The sequence below is a fragment of the Pristis pectinata genome, chromosome 1, assembly GCF_009764475.1.
Source record: "Pristis pectinata isolate sPriPec2 chromosome 1, sPriPec2.1.pri, whole genome shotgun sequence".
Taxonomy (NCBI): domain Eukaryota; kingdom Metazoa; phylum Chordata; class Chondrichthyes; order Rhinopristiformes; family Pristidae; genus Pristis; species Pristis pectinata.
In genome coordinates, this window is record NC_067405.1 from 9,725,124 (window position 1) to 9,740,197 (window position 15,074).

Consider the following 15,074-nt stretch of genomic DNA (forward strand, 5'->3'; position numbering starts at 1 on the left):
AACTGTTCTCTTATACGATGAGATGGACTCTCGACCTCACAATCTACCTTGTTGTGACCTTACACCTTATTGTCTACCTGCAATGCACTTCCCTGTAGCTGTGACACTTTGTATTCTGTTATTGTTTTTACCCTGTACTACCTCAATGCACTGTGTAATGAATTGATCTGTACAAATGGTATACAAGACAAGTCTTCAATTGTACCTCGGTACAAGTGACAATAATAAACCGATACCAATACCATCAGGGAGGAGGTACAGGAGCCTGAAGACCCACACTCAATGACTCAGGAACAGCTGCTTCTCCTCCGCCATCAGATTTCTGAAGTTCATGAACCCTAACTCATTATTCCTTTTTGATTACACTATTATAAATTATAAAAATAAATAAATAATGTTATGCCTTTGCGCTGTACTGCTGCCACAAAACAACAAATTTCACGTCATCTAAGTCAGTGATAATAAATCAGATTCTGATTCAAGGATCCTTGTTCATGCACACCATGGTCCTACCATTCACTGTAAATATCCTAGCTGTATTAGTCCTTCCAAAATGTATCATCATGATGAACTAAGGGCAAGACTGACCTACCAAAGAGAACTGAGGGACTGTTGTGTACTATGTCTTACTGAAAAGTGGCTTACACCTGCCTCACCTGACTGTGCTATTCAACCCGAGGGCTTCTCAATTCATCTAATGGACCATGCAGCGTCCTCAGGCAAAGTTAAAGGTGGAGGGGTCTGCTTCTTAATCAATAACTTGTGGTGCTCGTACGTGACGGTCCTGGCAAGCTCCTGCTCACCTAGCCTGTAATATCTAACGATGAAGTGACGACCATTCTATCTGCCAAGGGAGTTCACTTCAGCTATCCTGATGGCAGTCTACATCCCAACACAGACGGACATGAAGCTTGCACTCAATGAACTATAATCCGTGGTCAACAACCTTGAGACAGGATACCCTGAGGCCTTCTTCATTATCGCAGGTGACTTCAATCAGGCCAACCTCAAGAGTATGTTACCAAAATACTACCAGCACATCTCCTGCTCCACCAGAGGCACTAACACCCTTGACCACTGCTATACAACCATCAAAGGTGCCTTCCAAGCCACCCCTCGTCCACACTTTGGTAAATCAGACCACCAGGCTGTGCTCCTCCTCCCTGCATACAAAAAGAAACTGAAACGGGAGGATCCAGTACAGAGAGTCCTGCAGTGCTGGTCTGAGGAAGCAGATGAGCTCCTATGTGACTGCTTTGAGACAGTGGACTGGTCCACGTTCAAAGACTCAGCTGCCAGCCTTGATGAGTATGCCACCACCATCACAGACTTTATCAGCAAGTGTGTTGAGGACTGTGTACCAGAGAGGACAATACGGTTGTTCCCAAACAGGAAACCATGGATGAACCGGGAGATCCACTCCCTACTGAAGGAGAGGACTGCTGCACACAAATCTGGTGATCCTGATCTGTACAAGAAATCGACATATGACCTTCAGAAAGCTATCAAGAATGCCAAGAGGCAATACCAACTCAAAATAGAGTCCCAGACCAGCCATCAGTTATGGCAGGGCTTACATGCCATAACAGGTTACAAGACGAAGACGGGCTGCATAGTTAACAACAGTGCATCCCTTCCTGATGAAGTTAATGCATTCTATGCACGTTTTGAACAGAAGGGAAGTGGATTGTCACCACCTACCCTGACAGCTTCCAGCACAACTGAACCTGTGGTCACTGTTGAGGATGCAAGATCAGCCTTCCGGAGAGTGAACATGAGGAAAGCATCTGGCCCAGATGGTGTCCCTGGCCGTGTGCTCAGATCTTGCGCTGATCAGCTGGCAGAAGTATTTGTGGACATATTTAACCTCTCCCTGCTTCAATCTCAGGTTTCCACCTGTTTTAAGAAGACCACCATCATCCCTGTACCGAAGAAAAGCAAGGTAACATTCCTCAATGACTACTGACCAGTGGCTCTGACATCCACCATCATGAAGTGCTTTGAGAGGCTGGTCATGGCATGCATCAACTCCAGCCTCCCAAACAATCTCAACCCACTGCAATTCGCCTATCGCCAAAACAGGTCTACAGCGGATGCCATCTCCCTGGCCCTACACTCAGCTCTGGAGCATCTGGACAGTAAAGACACATACGTTAGACTATTGTTTATTGACTACAGCTCTGCCTTCAATACAATAATCCCAAGCAAGCTTGTCACCAAACTCCGAGACCTAGGACTCAACACCTCCCTCTGTAACTGGATCCTTGACTTTCTAACCAATAGACCGCAATCAGTGAGGATAGGCCAATAATACCTCCGACACGATTATTCTCAACACTGGTGCCCCACAAGGCTGCATCCTCAGCCCTCTACTCTACTCCCTATACACTCATGACTGTGTGGCCAGAATCTGCTCTAACTCCATCTACAAGTTTGCAGATGATACCACCGTTGTAGGCCATATCTCAAGCCGCGATGAGTCAGAGTACAGGAAGGAGATAGAGAGTTTAGTGGCATGGTGTCATGACAGCCTTTCCCTCAATGTCAACAAAACAAAAGAGCTGGTCATTGACTTCAGGAAAGGGGGCAGTGTACATGCACCTGTCTACGTCAATGGTGCTGAGGTCAAGAGGGTTGACAGCTTCAAGTTCCTGGGAGTGAACATCACCAACTGCCTGTCCTGGTCAAATCACATAGATGCCATGGTCAAGAAAGCTCACCAGCACCTCTACTTCCTCAGGAGGCTAAAGAAATTCGGTTTGTCCCCTTTGACTCTCACCAACTTTTATCGATGCACCACAGAAAGCATCCTATCTGGATGCATCACAGCTTGGTATGGCAACTGCTCTGCCCAGGACCGCAAGAAACTGCAGAGAGTTGTGGACACAGCCCAGTGCATCACGGACACCAGCCTCCCCTCCATGGACTCCATGGTCTTTACCTCTCGCTGCCTTGGCGAAGCAGCCAGCATAATCAAAGACCCCATCCACCCAGGTCATTCTCTCTTCTCTCCTCTTCCATCAGGTAGAAGATACAGGAGCCTGAGGGCACGTACCACCAGACTTAACGACAGTTTCTACCCCACTGTGATAAGATATTGAACGGTTCCCTTATACGATGAGATGGACTATGACCTCATGATCTACCTTGTTGTGACCTTGCACCTTATTGCACTGCACTTTCTCTGCAGCTGTGACACTTTACTCTGTACTGTTATTATTTTTACCTGTACTACATCAATGCACTCTGCACTAACCCAACGTAACTGCACTGCGTAATGAATTGACCTGTACGATCGGTATGCAAGACAAGTTTTTCCACTGTACCTTGGTACAAGTGACAATAATAAACCAATACCGATACCAGTCTTGTATTTTTCAGGATTAAATTCTATCTGGCATTTCTCTGCCCACCTTACCAACTGTTCAATATTGTCCTGTTGCTCGTCTGCCTATCTCACTGGCAAAAACACCACCAATCTTTGTTTCAACAATCTGCTGGAGGAACTCATAACGGAGACACTGCTGCCCTCTTCCTTTCCAGTCCTGATGAAGGGTCTTGACCCGAAACGTTGACTGTTTACTTCCCTCCATAGATGCTGCCTGACCTGCTGAGTTCCTCCAGCATTTTGTGCGTGTTGCTGAAGGAACTCAGATCTGCAGACTAATTATACCTTCTGCATTCACATCCTGATCATTAATGCATACAAGCAGCAGCTAGGGTCCCAGCACTGATCCCTGCAGTACACCATTGATCACAGGTAGAGAGGAGATGAGATTCAGCATGGATGATGAGTCGAAGGATGAGAAAACAAGGAGGAGGCAGTGGAAAAGGTATACGAGAGAGTAACATGACAGAAAACCACATATGCGTCCACCTTCATGTGTGAATTAGCCCATACAGCACAGCAGACCTTGTTCTGTTAAGCCCATTTTGTATTGTCCATACAGGAACACCCACCCCACAATGAAAGGCAACTTCCACTCCTTAAAATGAGGGTCAGGGCCATTTTGGACAGTCCCAGCAACAAGGAGACCTAAATCTTGCTTGAGAATGCAGAGGCTTTAACATGGACACCACGTCCCTGAGAGGCTGGAGATGTCCAGCTCAAAATGCAAGGCAGTTGTACACTTTATCCAAGAAGGGCAAAGTGGAAAAATACCATCTACAGGAGGTTAGTTTCACCATCAACAATGAACTCTTCTGCCAGTTCGGGGACAACCCTCTGGGACAAGTGAAAGTCTCATGATTCTCCGTCATGTACCAGTATGCTGCTGCCATCAGCACACGCGCTCCAAACTTGGAAGCTACAGATGAAGTCAAGGCGGACTTCTATTCTTGATGCTGAAAAAACCTAACCTAACCACAGTGTCCCAGATCCTCCTGGGTTACTTCAATGTCAAGGTCAGAAAAGATGCAATCCTCTGGAAAGTATAACTGGCAAGGAGGGAATAGGAAACAATGGCACTAACAATTATATTATCATCCGAGCGAGACATGAAGATGTCCATATTATCTACACCACAATAGGAGATATGGACCACCATCACTCAATACACCGTTACCTCCATCACTCAGGCTCACGAACTGTGGCAGCAACAGAAATACCACAACAAGGTCTCAAGTAACCCACAAAGATGGCTTTTCTCAGACTGCGCCTCACAGATTTAACGACCCCGGTCTCGAGCAACCGGAGCCATAGATAGCGTCTGGACAGCCATGAAACTCTTGGTTTCTGTACCAAAGAAACATCAGGACTAGTTTGACAAGAATGACTGGGTGATAATTAACTATAAACACAATGTGTTCTTAGATTGAAATGGCACACCCCTCTCAAGAGACAAGGAACAGCTCTACGGGCACCAGGGGAAGTCCAACAGATAACCACTATGTCGTTAATCATAAATGGTGGGTAGAAAGAACTTGGGAGATCCAGCAGTTCATTAATAATGAGGACACACTCGGATTCTTCCGTGACAAGACCGTCCATGACAGAAACGTCCAAGGATTTATCACACTAAAAGCCAAGAACAGAAACAAACCTATAAAACAAGGACAAAGAGGGAATCAGAAGCCACCGGATAAAGTACTGCAAGGAAAATCTTATCTGTGATATTCTTTGACTCGAGTGTCCTTGGCTGCATCCCACAGTAAACTATCCAATCCAGCTCGCTACCACCCCTGACCAGCAAGATGTCAAAAAGGCCAAAAGTTAACTGGAAAGCAACAAGGCCTCAGGAGCAGACAATATCCCTGCTACAGTTCTAAAATTTTCCAGACAGGAATTTCAGTCACAAACTAAATTGGTAAATTGTAAATTGGTTTATTATTGTCACATGCACTGAGGTACAGTGGAAAAACTTTGTTTTGCATGCCATCCATGCAGATCATTTCATCACATCAGTACATTGAGGTAGTACAAGGGAAAAGCAATAACAGAATGCAGAATATAGTGTTACAGTTACAGATTACAGAGAAAGTGCAGTGAAGGCAGTCAATGGCCACGTCAAGGCAGATTGAGAGGTCAAGAGTCCATCTTATCATACAAGGAGACCGCTCAATAGTCATGTGGGTTAGATGCTTTCCTTGAGCCTGGTGGTACATGCTTTCAGGCTTTTGATTCTTCTGCCTGAAGGGAGGGGGAAGAAGAGAGAATGTCTGGGGTGGTTGCGGCAAAGCAGAAATGCCAAGAGACTCAGAGACACCATAATTGTGACCGTTTTCAATAAAGGAGACAGAGTGGTCTCCCTGCTGTCTGCCACAGGGAAAGTCATCACCAGAGTCTTCCTCAACCACCTTCTCCACATGTCCAAAGAGCTGCTCCCCATATCACAGGTCAATTACATCCAATTAAGGATACAGCGAATATAATCTTGACCACGCATCAACTCCAAGAGAAATACAGGAAGTACCTTCGACCATGTCTATTCTTAACATACAAAAGCCTTTGATTCCATTAATTGAGAGCGATTACAGAACATTCTTCCAAAAGTTGGCTGCCCGCTACAATTCAGTTCCAGCTAATATGATGGCATATAACCTTTGATCTTAATTAATCACAGTGCAGAGTGGTGTCAACTAAGGCTTCAACATTGTTCCAGTACTTTGCTCAAAAGTTCTCATAGCAATGCCACATCTCACTTCCAACAAGCTTTCCACTTTTTTTTGATAAAATGCCTGTGAAGCACCTTGAGATGTTTCACTGCATTGAAGATGTTGTATAAATCAAAATTATTAATTGTTTCGATATTTATAAGACACAAGTGGAAAGGTTGATGCACTGAAGACTATATGAATAAAGTGACAAGAAAAGTTGTAGAATGGAATTAAACTCTGCTTTAAGGAAAAGAGTTCGGTATGGTAGTATAGTGGTTAAGCTACTGGACTGGTATCCAGAGGCCAGTGATCTGAGAACAGGAGTCCCACTAAAGGCCTAATCCAACCCTAACCCCAATTCAAATAATTAATATAAATTACTAGTTAATAAAATCTAGTAACTGAAGAGTAGTAGAGCTGAAAGACATTCAAGAAATATTAAGAGAGGGATTAGTCATCGAAAGATTCAAAAACAAGAATGGGAATTTTAAAATCGTGGTACTGCCAGATCTGGAGCCAATGGTCAATCAGATGTACCCTTACCTTTACTGATCTTCCTTTTGCCAATTCTGAATGTTAATTTTTTTCCATTAAGCAACTGTGAAAGATATTCGACAGTCCACCTCATCGCAGGCCAGTCAGAAACCATATTAAGAAACAGTGCAGGCTGCTGCAGTGACTCAATGATAGTCCTGGCCTCCTCAGGGTTGAACGGCTTACTGTCTAGAAGAGGAGAAAAACAAATGAAAGGTTTCAGTATACCATATTTAACCAGATTATCACAATTTTTAAAAAATACTCTTCTTGAAATATTTTCCCCCTTTTAAAATGTTCTCGAATCTCCCTCTAACATATCGCCATTCTTCCAATCTGTCAGTTCCAATTTTAATATAACATACTTTAATCATACCTTCAGCTGCCTTGAACCCAAGATCGAAAATTTCCTTCATAAAATCTCCACCTCTTCCTTCCTTTAAAGTGTTTCTTTGAACCTAGTTAATCAAGCTTTTAATCGCCTATCTTAATATCCTTTTAGGAGGCTTTTGTCAGATAATGCTTGGGACATTTCCCTATATTAAAGGTGCTATGTAAATGAAAATAACTGATTTGGCGATCACAACTGCACTCTCTAACATAGGTGACAGATACTTTACTTGGGGAAAACGATCACCAGCTTCTGGCTCAAAGTAAGAAACAATAAGAACATCAGAAAATAGGAGCACAAGTAGGCCACTCATCCACTCAAACCTTCCCCATATTCAGTCTTACAGCATGGAAACAGGCCCTTTGGTCCAACTCATCCATGCCAACTGTGTTGCCCATCGAGCTCGTCGTATCTACTTGCATTTGGCCCATAGCCCTCTAAACCTCTCCGATCCATGTACTTATCTAGATGGCTTTTAAATGTTGCTAACATGCCTGTCTCAACCACTACTTCTGGTAGCTCATTCCAAATATGCACCACCCTTTGCATGGAGAAGCCGCTTCTGATGTCCCTTTTAAATCAGCTCTGATCTTAAACCTATGCCCTCTTGGTTTTACGACCCCTTCCCTGGCAAAAAGACTATGTGCTTTCACCCTGTCTTATGTCCCTCATGATCTTATATACCCATATCATGGCTGATCTGCCCCAGGCCTCACCTATGCCAGTACCCCGTCACCTTCAATTCCCTGATCTTTATAAAATGTATCGATCTCCTCTTTAAATGCACCCAGTAAGATTAATAAGATATCTTGTGGTTAAGGACCCCCTTAGAGATGGTGACTACAGAAATGATATAATTCCAGATGCAGTTTGAGAGTGAACAGTGCACTTAAATAAGGGCAATTATAACGGTATGAAGGTGGAGTTGTCTAAGGTAGACTGGGAAAATAAGCAAGTCAGTACATGAACAGTGGCGGATATTCAAACAGCTGGTACATTACACTCAGCAGGAATCAGAAAGAGGGATTCCATCAGAAAGAGGCACAATCAGTGATTAACATTATTCTTTCACCTCCTTTGTTCAAGTGAGAAGTAGGACATCGTAAGTGGCAAAGGCTGGCAGCAGGCAAGAGGACTGGGACGTTTTGAGGACACAGCAATAAAGGACTAAAAAGCTCATTAAGAAGGGAGAAAATTCATTTTGAGAGAAATCTTTTATATAATGTTCAGACAAACAGTAAGACCTGTAATGATATATAAATTGGAAGGAAGTGGAAAAGGTGGGTGTGGGACTTCCAGAGAATAAGGCTGGTGAATTAATAACAGGAAAAAGAAATGGCAGATATGTTAAATCAAATTTTTGCATCACACTGCAAATATCCCCAAGATAACAGAAGGGCTAATTTCAAATGACAGGGAGGAACTTGCTAAAGAAACAATCACAAGGGATAAAGTATTAGAGAAACTCATAGGGCTATAGGTGGACAAGTTGCCAGGACGCAATGGACTGCACCCAAGGGTTTCTAAGGAAGTGGTTGCAGAGATTGTGAACCCACTCAAAACTTGCTAAATTCCGGGAGGGTACCAGAAGATTGTAAAACAGCCAATGCTCAAAATGGGAGGAAGACCAAAGGCAAGGAACTATAGACCAGTTAATTTAATATCTGTTGTTGGCAAGATGCTAGAGTCAATAACAAAATAGGAAATAACCGATCATTTAGGAAAGCTTAATATAATTAAACCTAGGGCATGCATTTAAGGTGAGAAGGAATAGGTTCAGAAGAGATGTGAGGGGTAAGTTTTTTTTTTACTCAGACAGTGGTGGATCCCTGGAATGTGTTGCCTGATAGGGTGGTGGAGGCAAATTCATTGGGGGCTTTTAAGAGGGGCTTGGATGGGCACATGAATGAGAGGAAAATGGAGAGATATGGGCATTCTGTAGGCAGGAGGGTTTAGCCTTGTCGGCACAACATTGTGGGCCGAAGGGCCTATTCTGTGCTGTAGTGTTCGATGTTCTATGTTCTAGTCAACATAATTTTATGAGAGGTAAATTGCATTTGACAATTTTGTTCAAATTCATTGAGGATGTAACAGGGAACCTGTAGATATATTGTATTTCGATTTCCTAAAAGCATTTTGATACGGTGCCCCATAGTAGGCTGGCACATAAATTAAGAGGGAAAGGTATTAGAAAAAGTGTGCTAGCAAGGATTCAAAACTGTCACATAGGAAACAAAGAGTTGGAATAAATGGGTCCTTTCAAGCTGGAGGATGTAACTAGTGGAGTAGCCACAAGGACTGGTTCTAGGCTCTCAATGACATTAATAACCTGCGGAGAATGAAATGTAAAGTATTCAAGTTTGCTGATGTCATGAAAATAGATGAAAGGGCACTTTCTTGCATTTTTCAGATTTACTTGTTATGGATACAAGGGACAAAACATCAAAGATAGAAATCATTTTGGGATATATTAAACTACAGAAAAATTTCAAACAAGAAATGTTTTTAAGAAAAAGCTACTGTAAACGAGCATAGCAACAGTAGATAGGGGCTTAAATTCCAAATACATATCCTGATATTAATGGCTTATAATGGCTAAAAGCTGCCGACATTGTCTCAAACCCTTTTTACCACTGCCAAGCCCCTTTACAACATCACTGCAGAATTATACCCTTCTTATGCCTTTCACTGTGATCATTTTCATTAACGCTACCAGTCTTCAGTCATCTCAATTTATATATTCAGGACAATTCGCTGCAGCTTTCGGTTTCCAACCCTCTCTCTTTAAACCTCTTTTCCAACATGCCTTGGTCACCCTAATCTCTCTATAAATCCAGTATTAACTCCTTTGCTAGAATTATGGAATTACCACAGCAGACTTTCACTCCATCAAGTCAATTCTAGCTCCTGGTAAAGTCGTCCCATTCCACTGCTTTTTGCCCATAGCCTTGCAAATTATCAAGTGCCTATAATTCCTTTTTGAAATTGATCATTTCTATTGTTTAATGCAAAAATCAAAGCTGGCTGTATAAAGAGATCGCTTAAAAATTTTGCAAGTGAGCTGTTGAAACCATCCTCTGATGTCTTTTAAATGAGAAATTGGGTCATATCATGTGTTTAATAAGAAGAAATAGGAGTCATTCATTTGGGCCTTAGAGCCTCCTCTGCCATTCACAAGTTCATGGCTGATTACTTACCACAAACAAGAGTATATTCCTACTCTAGTCCCATATTCCTTGATTCCTTTAATATCCAGATATTCCCTTGATACCCAGAAAGCATTCTAACTGGTTGCATTACAGTCTGGTATGGAGGCTGCAGAGGGTTGTAGACTCAGAGAGCTCCATCATGGGCAGAACCCTCCCACCATCGAGGACATCTTCAAGAGGCGGTGCCTCAAGAAGGTGATATCCATCACCAAGGACCCTCACCATCTGGGACATGCCCTCTTCTCGTTACTACCATCAGGGAGGAGGTACAGGAGCCTGAAGACCCACACTCAACAATTCAACAACAGCATCTTCCCCTCCATAATCAGATTTTTAAAAGCCCCATGAACATGACCTCATTATTCCTTTTTTGTTTACACTATTTATTTTTTTCTAATTTATAGTAATTTTATATCTTTGCACTGTACTGCTGCCACAAAACAAATTTCATGTCATATAAGTCAGTGATAATAAATGTGATTCTGAACTTTCACAGCCCTCCAAGAGCTGAAAATTCCAAAGACTCACCATCCTTTGATTGCCAACACTTCACTTCAGACCTATATGGCCTATCCCTTATTCTGAGATTATTAACAACCCTCACCGCCCCTGCCCCCCTCCCCATTTCAGTCTGGGGAAACATCCTCCCCGCAGCAACCCTGTTGAGCTCTTTAAGAATGCTAAAATAAAAGCCAGAAAATACTAGAAATACTCAGCAGGTAAAGGCCACATCTGTGGGAAGAGAAAGAGAGCTATTTCAGACCCTTTGCCCGAAACATTAGCTCTGTTTCTCTTCCCACAGAGGCAGCCTGATCTGCAGAGTATTTCCAACATTTTGTGTTTTAGTTTAAATTTCCAGCACCTACAGTTGCTCTTGTAAGAATATTGTATATTTCAATAAGATCACCTCACTACACTGCAGGAAGTTATGTGGGCAATTTGCTAACAGCCAGCTCACACAAACAACAAATGTTATTGATCTGATGATCTATTTCAGTAACATTGATTATAGTTTGAATGTTGGCCAAGACAACTGAAGTAACCGAGAGACACAAGAAATTGCAGACACCGGAATCTGGAGCAACAAACAATCTTCGGGTCAGGCAGCATCTGTGGGAAGAGAGAAACTGTCAATATTTTGACTTGAGACCCTGCATCAGGACTGAGAGGGAAGAGGGAAGATAGCTGGTATAAAAAGAAGGGGAGGGGTGAGACATGGGCCAGTAGGTGATAAGTGGACCAAGGAGGGGTGAGGGATGATGGGCAGAGGAGCTGGGAGGGGCATGAGAGACAGGTGGGGGCTGGTGGGTGAAAGGTGGAAGAAGACAAGGAGAAAAAATGAGACAGGTGGGGGGGCGGGTAAAGGTGGAGGTTGTGCATTGCTCCAGATCCCAGCATCTGCAGTCTCTGGTGTCTCCAAGGTGATAATGGGAACCATTGAGGGAAGAAATGAAGAGCAACTCCCCCTTGCCTGTTACAATGAGCTGGGGTACTCTCATCTCCCATAGCCCAGCCATCATGGACTGGGACTGGAGGACTGGATCTGATGGACTGATTCACTGGGATTGGGATTAATGGACTGGGATTGGGGTTGATGGACCGTGACTGGACTGGGATTAGGACTGATGGACTGGATTGGGGTTGATGGATTGGGGCTAATGGACTGAGATTGGGGCTGATGGGCTGGATTGAGGTTGGGGCTGATGGACTGGGATTGGGGTTAGAGCTGATGGATTGGGGTTGGGGTTGATGAACTGGGGTTGGGGTTGATGAACTGGGGTTGGGGCTGATAGACTGGGGTTGGGGCTGATGGACTGGGGTTGGAGCTGATGGACTGGGGTTGGAGCTGATGGACTGGGGTTGGAGCTGATGGACTGGGGTTGGGGTTGGGGCTGCAGTTGACAAGACTGGGATTGGGATTGGGGTTGATGGACTGGGATTGGGGTTGGGACTAGAGCTGGACTGGGACTGGGGTTGGGATTGGGGTTGATGGACTGGGATTGGGGTTGATGAACTGGAGTTGGGGCTGATGGACTAGGATTGGGGCTGATGGACTGGGATTGGGGTTGGAGCTGATGGACCGGGGTTGGGATTGGGGTTGGAGTTTATGGACTGGGGTTGGGATTGATGGATTGGGGTTGGGATTGGGGTGGATGGACTGGGGTTGGGGTTGGAGCTGATGGACTGGGGTTGGAGCTGATGGACTGGGGTTGGGGCTGATGGACTGGAGTTGGGATTGATGGATTGGGGTTGGGATTGGGGTGGATGGACTGGGGTTGGGGTTGGGGCTGATGGACTGGGGTTGGGGTTGGGGCTGATGGACTGGGGTTGGGGCTGATGGACTGGGGTTGGGGCTGATGGACTGGGGTTGGGGTTGGGGTTGGGGCTGATGGACTGGGGTTGGGGTTGGGGCTGATGGACTGGGGTTGGGGTTGGGGCTGATGGACTGGGGTTGGGATTGGGGATAATGGACTGGGACCCCTCTCCCTCTGCCCCCTGGCGAGGTTGGACCTGAACCACATCCTCAGCCCAGGAGAGCGCGTACATACGACTGTGTGACAGACAGAGACACAGCCCGTCCCCCCACTGCTACCATGAGGTCTCCAGTCCCGGCCTAACCTTCACTCATCATCCCCGGACCTCCCGCTCCACAACTCCAGGGTCCGGCCGCCACACGGTGAGGGCTTGATCCGCGCCTGCGCCGTCGTTGGAAGGAGGCGGGATGCCTGAACCCCGCGCATGCGCCTGCCGGCTCATCGGCGTCCTCATCATCCTGCGCATGCCCGTAGTTTTTTTTTGACGACTTGCTGCATGACGTAATGACCGAAGGAAAGAACGTTCTCTGCGCATGCTCCAATTGGGCGCATGACGTAATCCCAGGCAGAGCAAATGAAAGACAACTGCAGATGTAGGAAATCCGAAATAAAAACAAAACCAGTGCTGGAAACCCTCAGCAGGTCAGGCAGCATCTGTGGAAAGAGAAACAGGGTTAGTGTTTCAGGTTGATAAGAACTGGAAAAGAGAGAAAATGTGTCAGTTTAAGTAACTAACTTGTTTTTAATCTCTTTCCCAGTCTCCAAAATGCTGATTGACCAGCTGGGTTCCTCCAGTAGTTTTTTTTTCCTGAAACTATTAATTCTGATTCTCTTTCCACAGATGGTGCCTAACCCGCTGAGCATTTTCTGCATTTGCTGTTAAGTGGAGTTTGTAGTTAATTGTGGCACTGAATCAAATTAAGTCAAACATCAGGAATAAGAAGAGAAAGTGTTTTATAATTTCAGCAGGTCAGGTAGCATCAGTGGAGAGAGAAACAGAGTTCGCTTTTCAGATCAGCGACCCATCATTATAAATAGTGGGAATTGGTTTTAAACTTTATTGTCGGAATCAAAATGTAGATGTATCTTAGAATTGGAATTGGTTTATTATTGTCACATGTGCTAAGGAACAACGAAAAACTTGTGTTGCATACAGTTCATACAGATCAATTCATTACACAGTGCATCGAGGTAGTACAAGGTAAATTCATAACAATGCAGAATAAAGTGTACCAGCTACAGAGAAAGTGCAGTGCAGGTAGACAATAAGGTGCAAGGTCATAACGAGGTAGGAACAGAGAGATAGCTTTACAGAAAGAAAATCCAAGTGCATGTGTATAATCTAGGATGTTTCGCATGTAGTTGTGGGAATGCTTCAGAATGCAGCCAAGCTCATCTGTAGTCATGCATGCCAAGGTCTGCAATGGGTCAATGTAATATCGGTGGGTTCTTATTCTACCTGCACAGGGATATAGAGAGGTAATAGAATGGGCAAGAAGTTAGCAGATGGAGTATAATGTGGGGAAATATAAAGTGAATGAATGAATGAATAAATGAAACAAACACACAGAAGTGGTAGATATTCAGGGATGGGAGTTACCACTGCAAGAGGCTACAGTAAATGCAAGTACCAGAAGGACTGGTTCTGAAATCAATAAGAAATTGAAACAGGTGTGGACCACACAGTCCCTTGAACCTGCTCCACTATTCAGTAAAATCGTGGTTATCCTTTGCTTCATCCGCTTTCCCATCTGATCCCCATATCCTCCAAATCCCTTTGTCCAGATATCTATCATCCCTGGCCTTGGTTGCAATCAAGTGACTGAGTATCCACAGCTCTTAGTCCTAATTGGCCAAGAGACATTATATGTTGACAGATTAGAGAGCATATTCTACAAAATATTAAATGCTTAACATCACAATTTATGTACCCTGTGGGAGGTCTTTTAAATAATATAATTGTATGTAGTGTTAGGGATTCAAAAGTTACAGAATTGTATGAATACAGCAGACATTAATTCAAACAAGAACCGGTCTTCAGTTCTTAATGTAAATTGCAAGCAGTAGTCAGTTTGAAGTTAAAAGGACAGCTTTGTAAACAAACAGTGCTGTCTACAGAGCACAAGCTGCTGGCCCACAGCAGGGGGGCTGGCTGCTCAGCAGATGTAGTTTGTAAAGTGAAGTGACCGTGAGACGTTCGCCTGTGCATCAGCCAAACCTAAGACAATGGATAATTGGCCTACATCAAATCAGGCAACACTGGCTAAGTTACTTTGCACCATAGACAGACGGGATATACCCCAGGTTACTATGGGAAGTGAGGGAAGAGATTGCTGGGGCATTGACTATGATGTTTGCATCCTTCGTGGCCACAGGAGTGGGACCAAAGGACTGGACGATGGAAAATGTTGTTCCCTTGTTCAAGAAAGGTAACAGTCATAATCCTGGGAATTATAGGCCAGTGAGTCTTACGTCAGTGGCGGGTAAACTATTGGAGAGGATTCTCAGGGACAGAATTTACAAGCATTC

General features: G+C 44.3%; 1 protein-coding gene across 4 annotated transcripts in view; it reads right to left on the minus strand.

The window, feature by feature from the left end:
- hspbap1 (hspb associated protein 1) overlaps positions 1-12,986 on the minus strand; it is a 117,775-nt gene extending 104,789 nt beyond the window's left edge. For 2 of the 4 annotated variants that reach the window (XM_052017113.1, XM_052017103.1), the window contains exons 1-2: positions 12,850-12,986; positions 6,640-6,819 (exon numbers count right to left, since the gene is read on the minus strand). In XM_052017113.1, coding sequence (XP_051873073.1) covers positions 6,640-6,819; positions 12,850-12,862 — 193 coding nt within the window. In that variant the 5' untranslated portion in view covers positions 12,863-12,986. Of the gene's footprint in view, positions 1-6,639; positions 6,820-11,299; positions 11,341-12,823 lie in introns of all 4 variants that reach the window. The other 2 variants (XM_052017132.1, XM_052017124.1) reach the window with 2 other exon arrangements.
- Positions 12,987-15,074: the final 2,088 nt, after the last annotated feature.